The sequence below is a fragment of the Drosophila obscura genome, unplaced genomic scaffold, assembly GCF_018151105.1.
Source record: "Drosophila obscura isolate BZ-5 IFL unplaced genomic scaffold, ASM1815110v1 contig_186, whole genome shotgun sequence".
NCBI lineage: Eukaryota > Metazoa > Arthropoda > Insecta > Diptera > Drosophilidae > Drosophila > Drosophila obscura.
The window spans coordinates 8,668,395-8,689,021 of record NW_024542774.1 but is presented as its reverse complement, the minus strand read 5'-3'; the positions used below and the strand labels follow the sequence as shown (position 1 = coordinate 8,689,021).

The 20,627-nt window shown below is 50.1% G+C and overlaps 1 protein-coding gene across 2 annotated transcripts; it reads left to right on the top strand.

Moving 5' to 3' along the window:
- The first annotated feature begins 11 nt into the window (after positions 1 to 11).
- LOC111073559 lies at positions 12 to 20,487 on the top strand. 2 transcript variants are annotated; one of them, XR_002607721.2, is made up of 12 exons: positions 12 to 588; positions 7,625 to 8,075; positions 14,341 to 14,411; positions 14,659 to 14,756; positions 14,821 to 16,190; positions 16,245 to 16,688; positions 16,757 to 17,329; positions 17,395 to 17,611; positions 17,680 to 17,900; positions 17,963 to 18,132; positions 18,266 to 18,619; positions 19,273 to 19,361. XR_002607721.2 is itself a non-coding variant. In XM_022365924.2 (11 exons), exons 2-11 carry the CDS (start codon positions 7,844 to 7,846, stop codon positions 19,939 to 19,941), a joined length of 4,065 nt encoding a protein of 1,354 aa, XP_022221616.2. In that variant the 5' UTR covers positions 14 to 588; positions 7,625 to 7,843; the 3' UTR covers positions 19,942 to 20,487. The 2 variants fall into 2 exon arrangements, 1 of the variants encoding a protein (XP_022221616.2); XM_022365924.2 differs by lacking the exon at positions 18,266 to 18,619 and having other exon boundaries at positions 14 to 588; positions 19,273 to 20,487.
- Positions 20,488 to 20,627: the final 140 nt, after the last annotated feature.

The following is a 20,627-nucleotide window of genomic DNA, read 5'->3' as shown; positions in this document are numbered from 1 at the left end:
TTAGGTGCTGACGGTTGGTGCGCTTCAGTCGGCTTTCTGTTTTGCTGTTAGTTTTGTTTCTCAGCTTTTCTTGTCGGTGTCGTCGGTTCAGTCGTTGCTGAAGCGTGGATTATTTCGATTGTTGCGGTTGTTGTGCAAGTGCAAGGCAAGTCACGTACCCGTACCCGTACCTGCCGTTACAGTAAATAAACCAACAAAAATATACAAATCAATGTAACAAATAATTTACCATTGATGCGGCGATCGTTGATTGATTAACACATCACTCACATACACAAACACACACACACATACACACTGCACTGTTCTGTGTGGGTGTGCATCATCATCTGGCCAAAAATAAACGTTTATAATAATAAAAAGTGCCGCGCGAATTTTATCGTGTGTCGGAGTCCACCGCCAAACAAGTAAACCCACCCGCCACGGCCGCGCGTGCGTGTTGTAACTTTTGATTAGCTTCGGAGTCGGATCGGATCTGAGGCTTCTTCCACTCCAGTGCACCTCCTTGGAACATTGCGCTGCTTGCGTTTTTCATAAGTTATCGCCGCCTACATCTCGTCGTTTCTTTTTGTTGTGGTTCTGACGGAGGTGAGTGTGCCGCCTTCTCGCAGGAATGCCTGTTCTCCGTCTCTCAGTGAATACGAGAGCCGAAATAATCATGTATACGACTATGGGATACACTCAGGATACGATACCTACCCACAGAGCATTTGTGTTTGTTCGATAGATATATAGTCATAGATAAAACTCGTAATAAATGTAGATTCTGTGAAATGTATATTTCTGAACTCTTTGGGAGGAAAACAAGACCCACCCAAGTGTTTAAATTCATTAAAATCCTAGACATGCAGGGATCCACTGGCCTTGTTACAAAAATAATACTCGTAATATCAAGTTTAGACCATCCTTCCGACATCCTATGCAAATACAATATGTATGTACATATATCCCCTGGCCCTCAACAAGTACAGGGTATAAAAAGCAGAATGCCTCACGAGTTTTCGAAATGCTCACTGGAATTGGCAATGCCGATGCGCATTCATTTCGGAATTGCGAATTCCCTGCACATGCCACAAGCGGAAGATGCCATACCATTACCATGGGCAAACAAGTGAAATTTACGACACATATTTTGTAATTATTGGCACAGACCCACACAAAAAACATTTTTAATGCATATTAGCAAGGGGTATGGGATGGGATTGGGATTGGGGATTGTTCTGCGGCTATCGATGTGGGCTGATGCCAGCGGATGCGAATGCCAGCACAGATGAGATCATTTCTAAAACCGATGGCGAGCGAAGACCCAAAGAATTGGCCAAAAAGGCAAATATCTTGTATGCGCTTTGTAAAGCCATTAATCACGCAGCGAAGAGGTGATGTCGAATCCCAGTGCTCGTTCTGGATCTCTGTGAGTCACCTGTATCTTAAAAACCGAACCCGAACCCAAGATCCAAGAACTTCTTGGCTTTCATTAGTCATTTGGAGAATGTTGGCCGGCCTCTCTCTGCCTCTGCCTCTGATTCTATCGCTTGTTCGGCAGCGGAATCTAATTAATTCTCTTCTGATTCCATTAGGGACCCAGTAAGTGTTTGTCTCAGCCAAATGCTGTCCGGCTAATGGCCGATAGATGTGGAGGTCTTTCAGCGCCCCAGTAGAATCGATTGGGCCAAACCGCAGCGTCATCTTTGGATTGGGCGCAGGTGGAAGCCCCAATCAGACAGAAGAGACAGAAGAAGTGACCTTGAGGGTAATAACTCACCCGCGACACCCCGAAACACCCGCGTCTTTCTGTTAGTCATGCCCGGAATGCAGCCGAGCAGCATTGCCAGCTGCAAAGCAGCAGGCCAAAACCGGATGGCATCTACCAGCATAAAATCTAACGTCTAATGCCTAACAGCCACACACACACACACACATGCAGTTCCACGTACTATTATATGTGTGGGCTGCCCACACTACGCGCATACGCAGGTTCTCTACCCTCCATATCATATTTAGGGGCATTATAAAGGTATTAACCGACGCTCGTATAAAGCTTTATAAAGCAAATTCCAGCTGCCGATAAACAAACAAACAAAAAATGCCAATAAGCCGCGTACAGCCCCGAAAAATCACAACAAAAGAGCCAAGAAAAACAACAAAAAGTGAGAATGCGCGAAGGCAAACGAAACCAGAATCAGAATCGTTGTCGGGGCAGGTTTCATCTCTAATGGTCTGCGGGGGGTGGTGGGAGCGGGGGCAGGCACACATCACATTTGGCTAAAAAAAAAACTGGTTAAGAGTACTCACACACACACATACAAACACAGAGAGAGACACTCTACACAGGGGCAATGCGAGGGGCAACCTCAAAGTCGGTCGAAGTCGACTGTAAGGAGGGTGGGGGGGAGGCGGTCCGGTGCTGTTGTTGGTGCTGGTTCCACCTTGAGGCGCATCTTGACTCCTCTCAGAAGTCATTTGGAATTGTCCCAGTCGAACAGAACAGAAATCAATTTGTAATTTATGCACTTGCTCCGCCGACTTCCATTACCCATTACCCATCTCCAGCCAAATCCGTGTCCTATACTCGATCGTATGTGCAATATTTCTGTAGAGTGATTAACATATCGCATTCCAAATCGTTAGCCAAATCGTTTATACTCCCTTGTTTACTCGAATATTTTATTATTCTGTTTACGCTTGCGAGTGCGACTGCGACTGCGAGATGCTGTTTCTTTTGTGCTTGTTGCGAGTTCGTTGCCTAAGTCTTTCGTTTTGGTCTTGAGTTTTTGAGATTGGCATTTGGACGGCGTACATTTCATGGCCATGCTCGTAGATTTGTAAGCAGTCCGTGTAAACGGCCATAATCGCCCATCCAATTACGCAAAGAGCCAAAACAAATGCGGCCGACGGACGAACGGACGGACAGCAATCAATTTCGAGTATTGGTCGGTGGTCGGGGGCTGCTACTCGTACAAATGCGTGAAGCATCCGCTCTGACCTTAGCCACTTGGCTGGCCCGAATCGCAGACCCAATTGCTCTACGAAAAACGATTAGCCAGCACGCAACAACATGGCACAGAAATACAAATACAATACAGAAAGTTGTTTGCATAGTTGATCGAATCTGTTATGTACCCTGTAATGCCCATCTTCACAGGGGCAGAAAGAGAGTTTACCAAAATGTATTATTCAACGGAATTTTCATCAATCCAACTGGAAGTTAGATGAAAGTTATGCTATTCCTCCCATTCCCATTCCCATCCATCCCATCCCCCCGAGCAGCCATCAACAAAGAAATGGAATTTGCCGTTAACGACTTTTGAGCAACAACTTTGTAAAGATTATGTACGTATATATTTATGTATGTATGTATGTATGTATGCCTGGACAGGTTTTTGCAACTCATTAATAAATTAACAGGTGGATGTGACTGCGACTGTAACGCCCCAGCCCCAAAAGATGAATTGCACGATGGAACCCCATCAAAGGGAAGGGCATGATTTAATGTTTATAAATATAATTTACGCTGAGATCAAGTGGAGCTGCTACGCTATACTCTGTGATCCTCCCCTCCTTTGTTATGTACATATGTGGGCACCCCCCTCCCCTTGCCACTGTTAGCTTCTAATACCGAAAGCCCACTCAGCCGAGACGGCCATCATTTAATCTGGCGGCTGTTGCTGTTTCGGTTTCGGTTTCTGTTACTGCCCGACAGATTGCAATGTGATCTTATAGGCAAAGTTTGCTGCGGGTACAACGAACAAATTGTGTGCTTGGAGGGGCACATCTAGAGATCAAGTTTAATGGCCATAAAGCGACAAGCAAAATAAACATTTTGGTTGCTTGTTTGGCGGCGGCGGCGGCAGGGTGAACCCCTGGCCTAACCCCAGCCCTAACCCTGATCCCCAACCAAACCCGTGTAGCTCGTTCTGCCGGATTCTTGTGAAAGTTTTGGTTGGGCAGCGAAACTCATTTGATTTGGGGAGCATACTGAAAGCGAAAGACCCAGCGGCAGCAAAAGTTCCACAAGATTACACGATGGAAAACGGAAATTCAACGGAAAGAGACATCGCTGGATCACCGTTCATATCGCTTTCATAATTGATAAAAAAAAACCATCGAAAGTGACAAGACCCATCCGTTGGTATTGCATTCCGTGGCATACCGAGGCATTCCGCGGCATTCGAGTCGAAATCGAAGGTGAATTAGAAACGCAAACAAAAATACAAAATTACAAAAAAAAAAGCCAATGAAAAACCCCTGGGACAAGTCAACTTTCACTGTCCGCAGGCCGAAGAAGTTTGTGTGGTTGAGTGGTTGTGGATGGACTTCATTAATTAAATTGATTAACGAGCATTAGCACTTGCCACACGATCTGATCTGGCTGCGTTTGCAGCCACCATCGATCGATTGCCGAGCCATTGCCAGAGCTCTAGGCCATAATTATAATGAGCTAACAAAATAATTGTTTGTCAATCAAACATGATCGAAACTGAAATCGTGTTGGGAAATTTCGCGCAAACAGCAGCAGCACTCGCACAAACATTAACACTGTCGTATGTGGAGAGGAGATGGCTTTCGCACCTCCCAGTGGCCTGCGCGTCATGGCCCCTCAAACCCAAAACCAAGTAGCCAGAGTCACATGAACACACAGATCGGCCATCAACAAGGCATGATTGGAAAGTTTGTGTGCCCGGCCAGGCCAGGCTGCCCGCCAAAAGCTTACTTTTTTATTGGGCAATAAAAATCTGCTAATATGGTAGGGCATTCATAGATCTATAGAAATGAGTCCCTCTGCTGTCAGTACACCCTTTTTACCTCCCTCACCCTTGCTTACACAATCGATCTCGCCCCTCACCTCACCGCACTCTGCTCGGCGCAATTGAATTCATTTTAAAATCAATTTCCACTCTTTTACTTAACAATTTTGCACTTACAAGCTGTGGCTGTGCTTTCGGGCATGTTATTCTCTAATTTTGGCCAACTGCAAATGGAAATGGAGCGCTCGCGCATAATTTCGTTAAAGTATTTTTTTTGGTCAAGAGTGTTGTTGGATGTTTGATTGCCAGTAGGAGCGGCCACAGGCAATACACTTGACGCCCCAATTGGAGTCGGAGTCGGAATCGGAGTCCGAATCGGAGGCCGCACTCCCCGCCGATAGCATCGATTTATCGCCATAGCATTAATAGTTGACTATATTTTTGTTTTGGGGCCAGTAACCGGTTTCCGGTACACATAGAAATAGCCACAGATACGGATACAAATACAAATACAGATACAGATACAACCACAACGAAAAATACTCTTGTAGCTGTGGGTTTGTATTTTGAAATTTGTATCTGAGGCCCGAGACATGAATGAGCTTTTCGAATATTTCGTAACCAGTTGGACTGCATTTTTTCCACTCTTCCACTCGGGTCCACTCGTGGGGCGTGCGGAGAGGCGGGGCATGGGGATGGAAATGGAGTAGCGTGGCCAAATGCTTATGTCCGCAGCTATGCCGCGCCATAATCGATATCCCATTGGTACGAAACCAAGTCAAGTGTTCTCCCATCTGTTCAACATCGAACGTATGTGTGTGTGTGTGTGTGTGTGTGTGTCGAATGGAGTGGAGTGGAGTGGAGAGTGGAGTGCAATCGAATTGAGTTTAAGATTTTCAGTTTAATTGCGTGTGAATTGCATTTGAATGGATGTTTTGCTTGGGGTCTGTCTGAAGAGCAGTTTGCTAATTACATTTCAGTTCTAATTAATGGAAATGCCAAGGAACTCGAGACTCAATTCAGTTCAAGTAATTGCCGGGCACTTTACCTGGATGGCAGTAAAGCCAGCTTCAGCTTCAGCTCCAGCTGTAGCTCTAGGCCCAGTTTCAACCCATTTTTCCCTTCGTTAGCGGGAATTTGGCCAACTCATGATGGCACACAGGCCACAGTTGGAACACGCAGACCCATTCAGAGAATACATAGCCAGCCAGCCCCTCGCTCCCACAGCTGCGTCTCCAGCTGTGCGCTCGATTCGAAGTTTTGTTGTGCCCCAAAATGTGTGCTGGGGGAAGGGTGGGGGGCATATTGGATAACTGACGACTGCCGACTGCCGACTGGCATTAAATTTCCCCCATTTGGCCAAGTGGTTTGTTTGTTCTAACCCCCCCTCCCAGCCCAGTCGCCCAGTCGTGGATATCTAGTGCTCCAGATACGCGTCTCCACCTTATTTGAGCACATTTGCTTGACCATCCACCGTATGTGTGTGTGTTTTGTTTTGTTTGTTTATTCTGTTAATTAACATTTTTTACATACTTTTCGATTTGGTTTGCTTCGGTTTCGCTTTGGCCGCCTCAATGTCAAGCCATGTCGCTGCTGTCCGCTCTCAATGCCAGACGATGGCCAAACAAGCAAGCGATGGATGGCTGGCTGGCTGGCTGGCTGGCTGGCTGGCTGGGAGCAATAGTAATCAAAACCAGACGAGGCGGTCACCCAAACTCAAAGCCAAAGCCAAAGCAGCTGTCGTAGCTTTTGCTCGGAAGTTGAGTTGTCGTAACGGTAGCGGCTTATAAAAATATCTCCAACATACATATGTTTATATACTCGTAGCATATGGTAGTAAGTACTCACAGATAGATATTTCTGCGAGGTCTGGCATTGGACAGTGTGACGGGGAGATTAAGTACTGCCTAGTTCTCTCCTCCATCTCTCTCCACCCCACCCAAGAGATGTCACTTGGAAAAGTGGAGCAACAGCAGCAGCAGCAGCAGCCACAACGGCAGCGGAATGGTCAAGAGAGGTTGTCCGCTCCCATTCCCGTGGAGTGGTAGAAATTTTTTGCCAATCAGCAGACAGCGGACAGTGTACAGTGGACAGTGGAACGAGACCAACTAACACCAATTGTCGCTGATTTATCTTTGGGGGCCACAAACACACAGCACAAATTTCATGCAGCATGCAATTTGCCTGTCCAAAACTGTGGCACCACCAACACAAGCAAACAACAAGCAACAATTGTTGGTGTGGTGTGGTGTGGCGTGGTGTGCCGTTCCGTGCCACATTTTGACGCCCATTTCAGCGCCATTTATCAGAGTGCTTGGAGGCATGGAGCAGGTAGCTGCCATTAGGTTTGGGTCTGCTTATTTATGACAATTCATTAGCCAGATTTCTGGGGATTTTGTCTGGCTCAAGTTGAAGTTTGGCCCCGACAGCTGTCACTGGGATCTTTGATTAGTTTGTTGAACGCGGCCCAGGCCTTCGATTTCTCTGCGCTGCAAAGGCGTTGGAAAAGGTACACGGACGGGGGCGGCGATCATTGAACTGCCAGCGAGCCAGCGAGCGAGCGAGCGAGCACTTCACACGCAGCTTAGCCCGCTCCCGGAGCAGATCCCATCGATGGGTGGGTCTCCCCCCAACCGAAATATGTGGCACTATCTGAAGAAGAGAAACGTGTTTCTTTCGACACTTTCTGCAACGAAATGAATCTCTTAATGGACCTGTGGTGCGGCCGTGGTGTGGCCTGGGAAATTTCCTTGTCATTGTTTTGGACGTTGCAACAAATCATTTTCACAGATCTCCATCTCCATCGCCATCGCCATCCCAAGACCCGAAACTTGTGCAATTCTTTGGCTAAACTAATAAATAATTTGTATAAATTTCAGGAGCTGAGATGTGTGGCCCTACCATCGCTGTGGACCCGCAGATGTGCTGATCACACAAATATTTTATTATATAATAATACCGCCAAAATCTCCGTGCAAAATCAAACATTCCACAAAAGAAGACAAGGCGCAGAGAGAGAGAAAGAGAGAGAGGAAATTCAATAGAAACTCCCCGACAATCGCCAGAAATTATAAAGAAATCAATTATACCAACACAAAATGTCTATAAATAGGGGGAAAGATCCCCAGCCGGAGCCGCAATCGAAGCACCGCTCCAGCAGCCCCGCCCTGAAGGGAATCGCTTGGAGCACTTTGCTGGCGGTGCTCGCCGCCTGGTGTTGCCTCGAGATGGCCGAGGCACACGTGGGCCTCACCTACCCACCAGCACGTCAATACGATCTGGACTTTCTGGACAATTCGCGGACCAAGGCGCCGTGCGGCATGCCCAAAGGTGAGTAGATCTCTTGGGATGCACCAAGTCCGACCTGCATTCCAGCCTTTTGCTAGCACGGGGATGGGGAATCTCAGTTTAAGCGTCCGTTCGGAGCTGCAGCCATGCGATGAGTAACATTTCCCATTTCCCAATTCCCCATTCCCCATTCCATTCGTGCTGCCCATTCCATCGATAACTGATTGCCGCGATCGTAATATGTATATGGCTCATTATGGCCAGTTATTGCTTTGCTTTTCGCTTTTCGCTTTCTGCTTTGCTTTGTTGTAGTAGCAATTGGTCAGGCACGTTCGGTACAGTGCGTTTCACAACAACTGTTTGCTGAATGCCTTCATGGTGGGTATTACGGATTTCAGATTGAATGCTAGAACCCACAGAGACGCAGTCCATTCTGCTGAAAATTATTTGGCGCTCAAGCAATGAGAATAATTTGTAATCTCCTCCTTCCTTTATTCGTCTCCTGCTGCCCAAGCCTTTACAATTAATTATTTTATTATCCCTTGTAAGGTTTTTTGTGTCTCACTCTCTCTTAACAACATAAACAAAACGCTCGCTAGAAACGCATATGTAAGAGAGAGAGAGAGGGAGAGGGCGATCATAGACTTTTGCAACTGACTGTTTTGTTTTGTTTAGTTGAAATTCATAATTGAGAGAGACGTGCACTTTTGCTTTTGCTTGCATAACACTTTACCTACACATGTGCCACCCCACCCCACACACACCCCGCTCCCCCCTGCCCATACATATTATGCCTATGCTTTAGTTGTTTTGTTTTGTGTGGCATCTTGCTCAATGCTACTTGTTGCTGTTGTTGTTGTTGCGGCTGAAAAGTGTTACCAATTAATTTGCATATCGCGAGCAAAGCAACAGGCAGCGGCAGCGGCAGCAGCGCTGCAAGAGAGACTGAGACAGAGAGAGAGAGAGAGAGGCAACATTTTGGGGGCCATTCACTTGCTCGCTCGCACTGTGTGTGTGTGTGCGTGAATCCCAGTCCCCAGAAATTGGGTCACACACACACACACAAACACACTCACACATGTGGAGATTATGAGTGGTATTATGATTTTGATTATGATTTTTGGTTAAATGCACTTTCGAAAATCGAATAAAATAAAATAAAATACATCAGACACATGTGCGCGCAGCCCTACGATTTTGACATTTGATTTGCGATGAGCGGATGGGGCGAGCAGTGTGGGGTGGGGTGAGGTGTGGTGCAGGTGCAGGTGATTGCCATATATATTTATACTGTTTGCATATCAATTATATGCCCTCGCCGCCGACAATTGCCTTGAGAGATGGCTGGCTGGCTGGATGGATGGCTGCCTGGCTGTCGTAATTGGCAACTGGCGAATGGGCCAACAGCAGCAGCAGTCGAGGCAGCGGCTACCAGCCAACACGTGTGCCGCATCAAAATGCCAAATCAATTTCCATCGATATGTCTATAAAGTATCTGTACATACTTATAAGTTATGGTGCACAACCCGTCGAACGGCATTTTTGCGTGGAGTCTCTTGGCCATATTTTGAATGCGAGGAGAAACTTCCCTTGCGCTGCCTTTCCACTTTGCAGCTTTGTTGGCTTATCACTCGACTGGTGGGCATCCGTGGAGCCAGAGTTTTAGCCTCTTCCACATGCGGGGATATCTAATCATTCGCTTGGCGTCAAAAAGAACTCGCGAATCATGGACCCTCCCTGTCCAGCCCAATCAGTGAGCAGGCTGAGTGAGACTCGAGCAAGTTTTCGTGCAAAATTTCCTGCCTAGTTCCTTCTATTGATGAGCTGGCATTAGTTTTGGCAATTTTTATTCCTTGCTTCCAAGATACTCCAACGAAATGCAACTGGAAAGGGTATCTACATACTATCTATAGCTGCGGCACTTGAAGCCAGTCTTTCATTTTCGATTTCGTTGGCAGTTTCGTTTTGTTTTCTTTGGCTTGGCCGTTAATTATATACGAGTACTCGTACGCGCACACACACACACACACACACTTGCGTTGCGTTGCGTTGCGTATACGCAACGCGGGCCGCCGGTTGGGCCTGTCTGGTCGCCTGGTCGGTCGGTGGCACGTTTAACCCATTTCGGGGCATGACAACTTTTGCCTTCGCCTGCGGCCTGCCAAACGCGAATTGAATTGGCCAAGCAGGTTGCCTGGCTGCTGCCGCATCGATGCTGCAGCACATGCGTCTGCAGCGGCATCTGAGGCTGTGGCTGTGGCTGCGGCTGCGGCTCCCTGCCTGCCTTGATGATGATGTATGCGCGGAGAAAAGGCAAAGTGGAATGCAACATGCTGCAGCAAGTGGGGAAACTTTCACTTGTGCATTACGGCACACACAGAAGCCGCCGCCGGGAACCAAACCACCGACCAGAGTCCCGGCCACCATCCTCGGCGGTTACGGCATGCCCAAAATGGAAACAACTATATCTGTAGCTGCATGTAGCTGTAGCTGTATTTGTATCTGTATCTGTATCAGTGGCTGTTTCTGTGTAGCTGTGGCTGTGGCTGTAGCTGACAGTGACAGCTAAATGTAGCTGCATCGCTCATTACAGTTGTTGTTGAGATGCTTCTGCCCTTTCCATCGTTGCTGACCTCTGTGCCGCCTCTTGCATCTTGTTTGCATTACCATTACCATTACCTTTACCCCCATTGCCTCCTTCCCCCCGATCTTCCATCTCCCATTTACCATCTCAATTTGTTCGTGTTTGACACTCTTTTCAACTGCTTTTGCTTTGTTTTTGCTTTGGCCGCAAGAGACTTGACTGCCGCTGCCGCTGCCTCTGCCTCTGCCTCGAATGGAGGTCAAGTTGCGGTCGCCTCTTGTGTCACACTCGGCGGATTGGCGGTTGGGCAATCGCCAGTTGACAAACCATTGCTGTCGATAATTAGAAGAGCCATCAGCATCAGTCCAACAGTCCAACAGCCCATCAGTCCATCAGTCCAATCCAAATGCCAGTTCCTATGTGCGGCCTATGGGACCCGATCTATCTGGCTAACTGAGTCATGGCAGCCGGAATTGTGCTGGTTAATTTCTCAGACCTAGACCGAGAGCAAAGCCTGTAGACTGCGATTGTCACGCACGGCCTGCGACAGTCGTTCAGAATATCAATGAGAGTGACATTTAAGCGGCAGACACGGACACGGACACGGACCTGCCGACGTATACGTAATATCGTAATGGAGAACCCATAAATACCAGCACCAGCTCCAGCTCCACATGCACTGCAAATATCTGCATCTATTGACTGGGAGACATGGTATCTGGCAGGCCAGCCATAAATACTGCAAAGTGCCTGCCACTGGACAACAGTGGGAAAAACAGTGGAGGGATGTGGCGGGGCGGGGAGCAGGGGCAGGCGTCACGAGCAATTAACTAAAGCGAAACTCCTTGACCACAGAAGTGGCGGCAACAGCAGCAACCAATGCAAATATCGAGAGCTGGCAAAGCGCTAACCACTTGGCGTCGAACGGTGGCAAGTGGCAAGTGGCATGCGGCAAGCAGCAGGCAGCTCTCTGGGCTCGGACTCGGGCTCTGTGGCAGTGTTGCCAAAGCCAAATGAATTTTATGGCATGTTATGGCATGCTTCTTTCTCCTTCCTCTGCCTCCTCTGACTCTCGTTCGGCTACTGCTATGCCGCAAAAATTTATTGCTCTCAACGGCGCATGCGCAACGCTTCGTTAGCCTAGCCGCTTGCCTGAAGTTTATTTGTCAACCTTTTGCCAGTGCACACTGTACCTGCTCCGCCCCCGCCTGCTCCTCCACATTCTCCTCCACTCGGCTGCTCATTGCGGAAGTCTTTGTTACGGCTACGTGAGAGGCGTACACCATATTTGGCTGCTGTTGTTGCTGTTGCTGCTGCTGCTGCACTGCTTCTGGTGTGTGGCACATGCAATTAGAATGCATGCAAGCGAACATTCTTCTATTTACAAGCGAATTGCCTCAAGGTTCGCCTCTGTATGGAGAGTGCGGAGAGTGGGGAGAGTGGGGCGATTGGGGGTATGGTATCATGATGCAATGCCATGCCACCCATAACCCAAAGGTAAAGGAGAAGAAAACAAGAACCTTGCGTGTCGCTCAGATCTACGAGCAGTAACTGTTAGATGCTTCAGCTCCATCAGATATGGCATTCCACTATGGCGGGCCAAATTAGCTGAGTTTTCAATCAATTATAAACCGATTTCACGCGAATCTCCGCCAGAGAAGACGCCCCTGCCGCTGCCCCAACTTTAGCCACTTGGCAGACGGGGACAGACTTTCGAAATGGCCAGACGATGTCGGCGAGTTCAAGCTCAAGCAGCACACAGATTCACAGATACTCTCTACACACACACACACACACACAGACACAGATACGAGCAGCCAGACAGACAGACAGACAGACATTCATGCAACGCAGGCAGCCTCAAAGCCACGGCGCAAAGGTGAACAACTTTCGCGACCTGCTGCTCATGGGAAATATGACAAGCGTAGAAGCGAGAAACACGAGAAAAAAAAAACACCGTATAATATATTGACCAGGCCTGGGGCGACCTCTCGAACGGATCGGATCGGATCGGAATGGCCACATGAGAAACACCCAAAAACAAAAACTGAAAACTGAAAACCGAAAAACGAAAAACACCTGCTAATTTTGTTGCATTGAGATGGGATGGTGTGGGGTGGGTAGGGGAGGGGGCATTCACGCGATTGGGGCAGGGCGACTCGACGGGTTCCGCCCCACATTTTGGCATAATTTGTCCGATCCAATGCGATCCGAACCGAACCGTTGTCTCGATTTATTAATGGGAACACCATTTGATTTATCCCCCGATAGCCGCGCATATCCCTACCTCCCTCCCTCCCTCCCTTCGCTGCCATGTGCTTAACCCATTTCCGATCTGGTTTGACGGCTTTTTTCGTATCAAAACAAAAGAAAACAGAAATCAGAAATCTAGTGGAATTGGAATCTGGGGTAGGCCATGGGAAGCGAAGCTGTGTGGTCCAGAGGTCCAGAGGCTGGGGGCAGATGTATGTTGACTGCAGGTGCAATGATCCGAATTCGAATTTGAATTCACATTCAATTTCGAATCGAACTGCAGTTGCATTTGCATTTCCCCAGGGTTTCCACATGAATGGAGATCTAGGGATCTGTGCTTTGCTACGTTTCTATTCTCCACTGATTCGCGTTGTTGCGCAACTGAAACCAAAAGTTTTACTGCCAAAGAACATCCACTGACCCACAAAAGATACATCAGCGCACAGCTGCGGCTGTGGATACCGCCGATATCTGTCCATCCGCATGCCGCTATGCAATCGACTGGAGAGTACCCCAGTACGCCAGGCAGCTGCCAACGGCACTCTGCACTGGATATACCCCACCTCGAGCTCGAGGGTAGCCAAATGACTGCACGTCATGTCCATCGGCTGAGACTGGGCCTGTCATCGTCCGGCCATATTGGGCCGCCAAGCTGGCAGCTGCACGACCATCGAGCGCCAATTGAATGATTCAAGTGGTCACTTGGACTCGCCGCATTTTGCAGCATTTTGCCAGCCGTGTATCCAACCATTTAGGATGACTCTTGGCTATAGCTCTGGTCTATAGTCTATAGTCCGACTATGTCTATGTCTCTGTCTCTGTCTCTGACTTTGGCTAACTGGCTGTGCAATCTGCAGCCGTGCCAGCAGTAATCATAATTTTCAGCTTCCTTATTTGTCGACAATTGCAATTGCCGCATGTCGGGAAAGTGACACTCCTCCTCCTTTCGCTTTCGCAGATATCCAGGCATCTAACAGGGTCTGGTCTGGGCCCGTTTAATGGCTTCAATTAGCGACTCGTTCGCCGCTTATTGGCTGCCAACGACGTTCGAGGCAATGTGCACTGGGCACTGATACTCTGGGTCTGGTCTGGTGTGGTCTGGTCTAGCTGCATCTTCAGGTTGTTGTCTTTTCACAGCTGGTCAGCGTCAGTGGCGGAGATTACCGCATGGCTCTTATGCAACATATGAAATTTGTCTGATTTCTTGGGCAGGGCCACAGCTGGAGAGCTGGATGCCTTGGGGAGTTCATCCACAGGTGCATGGCGCCCTAAATGAATGAATGACACGACACGACTGAATAGGCTGCACTCGATGCCAGTCAATGCAGAACCAGTTACGCAGCAAAGCAAAGCAAACCTTTAATTAGGCGACCATCCTCATATGGGAGTTACTGGGGACAGACATCGTTGGTTAATCATTGTAATCATTATAATCATGGGTCTGATCATGCTCTGATTTCCTTACTACAGGCTCCATCCGCACCTCGCTGCTGTCCGGCTCGATGTTCAATGTCACCTGGCACCTGGCCTATCCACACAAGGTAAGTTTATGGAGCGGGGCAATGGGAGCAGAACACGCCTTATCTGGGGTGGGACTAATTAGCCGCGAAGCACGACTCGAACCACAATGATTGCCTCACATGCAGACGCGTAGTCAGTAGTCAGATGGGTATTCCCATCATTGTGGATTCAGAGATCGCGTCGCAAGTTCTCAGTCATTGTGTGGCCTGATCGTGGCTCCATTTGATCATCTGAGAGAGGTCTAATCAGTGGGGCAATCTTTTCCAGGGCGGCTTTCGGCTGCAACTGCTGGATGCCCTTGATCGGCCCGTTCTCGACCTGACGCCGCACGTCAACAACTCGGAGTTTGTGCGCACGGACGTCACGTGAGTGTTGAGGCTCAAGCCGCAGCCCTTGCTCTGGCCTGACACAGATTCCTTCTTCTTGCAGCGCCCAGGCGTATCCCGTGAACTTACCCAAGGACTTTGAGTGCTTCAACTGCACCCTGCGTCTGCTGCGGCAGGCCGACGAGTGGTCCAACAGCTACCGGTTCTGGTCGTGCGCCGACGTGGACATCAAGCAGCGGAAGGACTTCAAGGAGACGTGCTCCGGTCACGGCAAGTACTTCCCCTCGCGCTGCAAGTGCGAAAAGAATTACTACGGAGCCCAATGCCAGTACCGGGATGAGTGCGTCGCCGACTCCGACTGCGGCGTCCAGGGAAAGTGCATTGACCTCGGTGGCACCTCGCTGCCCCGCCGACAGTGCTACTGCAACTTCGGCTGGTTCGGGCTGGGCTGCAACAAGCGATCGCCCTACAAGAGCACCGACCTCGACCTCTCCTCCTACACCAAGAAGGAGCTCTCGGCCGACTACCACGTCTACTGGCGGCTGCTGGAGGAGCAGAAGGAGATCGAGGTGGTGCTCAAGGTGAACGGCACCTCATGGGCCGGTTTCGGCTGGCGCCCGCGCGGCCTTACCCCAGAGTGCAAGAACTTTCCGCTCATACGGGACATCGGGGATCTGACCACGACTCTGGAACCGAAAAGTGAGCCGGAACCGAAGAGCGAACCGGAACCGAAGAGCGAACCGGAACCTAAGAGTGAACCAGAACCTAAGAGCGAACCGGAACCGAAGAGCGAACCGGAACCGAAGAGCGAACCGGAACCTAAGAGCGAACCAGAACCTAAGAGCGAACCGGAACCGAAGAGCGAACCGGAACCTAAGAGTGAACCAGAACCTAAGAGCGAACCGGAACCGAAGAGCGAACCAGAACCTAAGAGTGAACCGGAACCTAAGAGTGAACCAGAACCGAAGAGCGAACCGGAACCTAAGAGTGAACCGGAACCGAAGAGCGAACCGGAACCTAAGAGCGAACCGGAACCTAAGAGCGAACCGGAACCTACAAGTGAACCAGAACCTAAGAGTGAACCGGAACCTAAGAGTGAACCGGAACCGAAGAGCGAACCAGAACCTAAGAGTGAACCGGAACCTAAGAGCGAACCGGAACCTAAGAGCGAACCGGAACCTACAAGTGAACCAGAACCTAAGAGTGAACCAGAACCGAAGAGCGAACCGGAACCTAAGAGCGAACCGGAACCTACAAGTGAACCGGAACCTAAGAGCGAACCGGAACCTACAAGTGAACCAGAACCTGCAAGCACACCGGAACCGGAAGCGAAGAGTGTGGCTGAGCCACAGAGTTCAAAGACCAAAAGAGTCGCCGGAGATTATGCCCAGATGGACGGAGTCAGCTCTGTCGCCACTAGCGTCTCCTACCGCGTCAGCAGCAACGCAAAGCGCAGCCGCCGCGAGGCGACAGGTAAGCATACAGTATATCTGATCAGTCCAGAGCATATATTATCCTCACTTGTAGAAGCGCCCAAGAACCGCCTGAACCCGTACACGCCGATCCACGACTTCAATCCCATGGACTGCACGGACATTGTGATTGGCGCGGCCCGTGGAATGGCCAGTCGAGTCGGAGACTACTACACGCGGGACCGATCGACCCCGCGCAGCGACGAGTTCTACGGCGGAAAGTCGAACCTGGCCCTGGCCACTGGCTTCGAAGAGAACGGCGTGACGACCATCATATTCCGGAAGAAGCTGGTGGCCACGGAGCCCACGGACCACACCCTGGACGACGCGCTAACCCATGTGATCTGGGCCAAGGGCCAGGAGCCGGGCAGCTATGTGCACGTCCCAGCCTCTGGGCTGGAGACGCAGTCCGCCACGGTGAAGGACTTCTACCAGCCGGACGAGCTGAAGTACCACGGCCACAAGATGCAGCGCGGCTTCACCCAGATCAATTTCTTTGGTGAGCAATCCCCCGATCCGAACCCACTCTGGGAAGCTGTCTCATCCCCCCTCCTTTCTCCCTTGCAGAGAAAGAGAAGGCCGCCGCCAGTGCGGACCGGACAGATCTGACCACGAATGTGCTGGACAACGATTGCTACGGCCACTGGAAGTATCCGTCCAACTGCTCGCCCCAGGAGCACACCTGCGAGTACTACGCCGCTTGGGAAACGGTCGGGCGCGGCGACGAGATGCGCTGGCACATTGAGACGTCGAACACGGAGACCTGGACGGGCATCGGCTTCAGCGAGGATCAGCGCATGTCGCAGACCGACGCCATCATCGGCTGGGTGGACAAGCGCAACGGCCGACCCTTCCTGATGGACACGTGGGTGCTGGGCTACGCCCCGCCCAAGCTGGACGATCGCCAGGACATCTACAATGCCTCGGGACGCATTGACAAGGGCGTCACGATCCTGGAGTTCAACCGGAAGCGCGTGAGCAATGATGAGCAGGACCTGTCCTTCACAGACGAACACTGCCTCTATCTGTTCTTCCCCGTCCTGGGTGGCGCCTTCAACGTGGTCAACAAGAAGATCCGCAAGCACGAGCAGGTGCCGCCAGTCTCCTCGCGCCGCGTGTGCATCAAATCCTGCGGCAAAGGTGAGTGACCCTCGCCGAGTCGCCCCAAGCGATACTCTTCTCCACTTTTGTGCCTCTCTTTGCAGAACTGGAGGCTGTGTTTGTTGGCACCAGTACGCCGGCCCCCAGCCGCCTGGTCTACGCCGTGGGCGTGAAGTTGATGAACCTGGGCGAGTCGTACGAAGCACCAAAGGCGGGCACCGTGGAGTTCAACAACCTGGCAGCCACCATCTCGGACTCCTTCAACGGCATCCTAAGTCCCCTTCCCGGATACTACAAGACGGAGATTCTGGGCTTTGAAAAGTGCGTACACCACCTAACCCCCATCTTACTGTGAGGCAGGTTCCGTGATTGACCGATTCGTTTTTCAGGGAGGGCAGCACGATGGTCGCCAAGGTGCAGGCCATGTTCGACAAGGCGGATGTGGAGAAGATGCACGACCTGGAGAACAATACGGTGGAGAAGAGCGGCGAAGGAGCCGCCCAGAAGAACGCCGATGTGATCCGCGCGGCGCTGCAGGATCAGATAGCCACCGGCCGCGTGGGCTCTCTGACGGTCGATCCGCAGTATCTTGACTTTGAGGCCTTGGAATGTAAGCCACAAACAAACCGCATCCTACACCATCTCACACATTTAACTACACTCTTCACATAGACAAGAGCACCACCGAACCGAACGCCAAGGAGACACTGCTCTCCTTCTTCGACCTGTCCGAGACGCGCCTGTACATAGTGCTCGGTCTGATAGCGGCCCTGGTGCTCATCGCTTTGATCCAGGCCTTCTGCACCATTTGGAAGACGTCACGCAAGAGCAAGAACACCAAGGTAAGCTAGATCCGCCAGGAGGTACTGGTACGGTACCCCATCGAGTTGGCATTGGTCGTGGCGTGGAGTCGAATCCTCACTGACAGCTTACAGATTTTTATAATGTTTATCCATTGTACCGTGTCGTTCAAAGCTGGTTTACGTTATACCCGAGGAGTGGCGCATGTACCAGCAGCGACAGCACCAACGCTACTACCAGCCCTCTAGCGATCTATAAGCCTCAATAGACACATCCCGCCCAGCAAACGAACAAACAACACGCACACATTCAGATCAGAAATACATGCATACCCATCCGTAATCATCCTCCGAGCCCAGACATCCATCAGCTACTCAGCTACCAGCTGCCTTAAGTGCATTTAAGGATCACAGAATCCCATCCCAGAACTATAGTTAGTCCGCGCGGAAACGAACACTCTCTCGATCGTGTACCATTTGCCAGCTGTTTGCGTTTATCCAAATCTTGCGAGTGTCTAGAACTGAATTGGTAATTGACATTGCGTTTTCTGGTTTGTTATTCTGTTTTTCTGTTTCTATTTCTGTTCTTGTTGCCATTAACACGTAAACACTTCACCCGCTAACCCACCACAATCCAATTCAATCGCTAACTGCCTTGTCTTCTGTCTTCTCTGTGTATCTCCCTCCCACTCCCACATCTGTCTCTTTAACCAACAATAATTCTGTGTTTCCAGGGCTTTAAAGTATTTTCTAATCTTCCACCCACACATCGCTAATCGTTTAATATCTGTGCGAGCGCGGTTTCGGTTTCTCTTGACCAGTCGGCATTTGATATATGCTGCAAACTCTCTCCAGAGCAAAACATCGACTAGAACCTTTTTGTAGTAGAACTGTTGCTGTCTTCCAGCCTAATCTATCCGAATACTATTAACACGATTCTTCTTCCTTTCTTGCACGAATGAGATTTCGGGGTAAACGTAAACGTAAACGCAGGCGGCACAAGGCACAAGGCACAAGCAAGGCACACACGTGTCCAGAGCAGACATCATCATCGCATTAGAATAGAGTTCGTTCGATCGGGGAAATATACATAGCTAACCATACCAAATGCTGACTGGTTGGGCGCCGATAGTTCGTAGCGGGCCTTGCCTTTATTGTGCTGATACCAATTTGTGATTGCAGGAGAAACTCATCCAGAACTCGCCCTGGAAGGAGTTCGCCTCGAACACCAACTACGCCTTCGATCCCTACGGCGAGACGGAGGAGAAGCACATGACGAGTGCCAGCACGGCGGGCAAGGAGAAGGCGCGCCACCGAAATCAGTCCACCAGCAGCAGCCAGCAGACCACACTGCCCATGTCCCACTCGCCCACCAGCAAGTCCCAGATGTACTACGAGAGCACCAATGGCCAGGGCAAGGGCAGCAATGGAAATAGCAATGGGAACGGCAATGGCAACGGCAACGGCAGCCGCTCCTCCAATGGCCGCCAAGAGAGCAGCGCTGGAGGCGCACCCGCGGCCTATTCACGCAGCTCGTACGCAGAGCGGGCCTACTCCCTGCCCCGACAGACGCACCACTACCAACAGAACGCGACCAGCATGCAGCCGTCGGGCTACTACACCCACGATCGTCGCACCGCCCGCCAGGGCAGCCGGGACAGGGAGAGGGAAGAGGAGCGGCGTCACCGTCAGGAGCGGGATCGGGACGCGGGCTACGATCGGTCGCGCGACGACCCCCGTCAGAACGGTGGCTCGGACACACCCGACTTTTACTTCATGCCCTCCCAGCGCAAGTACTCCGGGGAAGTGGTTCGCGTTTATGTGGATTACAACAAGGATCCGAAGCACTAATCGTGCCCTCCCCAGAGGTGGCCCACTCGTAGCGATTTATTTAAAACTCGTTTTAAGTTCTTAACCTCTAACATCTCTTCGCCTGTGTCCTTCCCTTCCCCTTCCATAATGGTCTGTCTCTGTCCCTTCTTTGTCCACTCTCCCTCTCGTGCTCTATCTCGTTTCGATTTTGCCATAAAGCAGTTCCACTGCAAGCGCTTGGGGACAGGGGACCGATAAAGATGGCCGATACGCTCCCCAGGACGGGACGGCGTTAGCTCCAGGTGCGCAAGCTTTACAATTAACGCACAACGCATGATCCACAATTAGTGAATTGTAAATATATTGCATAGATATTAATGGTCTAAACAAACTCCACACCACACAAATTATTCAAGCAAATCCAGCATTGTACTGTAATTAGGTACTCGTACATGCACGTTCATTGAGAATGTTTCCGCATTGTCTTCTCTTAAATGTGCAAAGAAAAATAGTCACTGTATTTAATCAAATTAAATATATGCATTAAGTAAAGTACATTTAAATAAAGTTAAGTACAAAAAATACGCCCACACATCTTATTTTCACTCGATTAGTAGGCCAGGCTCAGTTCGTGCTCAAATGGCAAATTGCCGGGACGCTGTAGCGAGTGCAACACCAAATATTACGGAGTAGCGTAGCATTTTCAAGCGCTGATTGTATGATTG

Bases quoted from the DNA above. Each gene is read 5' to 3' on its own strand.
- LOC111073559 (XM_022365924.2), top strand. From the start codon at position 7,844: ATGTCTATAAATAGGGGGAAAGATCCCCAGCCGGAGCCGCAATCGAAG. The intron at 14,757-14,820 runs GTGAGTGTTGAG...TTCTTCTTGCAG, and splicing joins TTTGTGCGCACGGACGTCAC to CGCCCAGGCGTATCCCGTGA. The intron at 17,612-17,679 runs GTGCGTACACCA...TTCGTTTTTCAG, and splicing joins GAGATTCTGGGCTTTGAAAA to GGAGGGCAGCACGATGGTCG.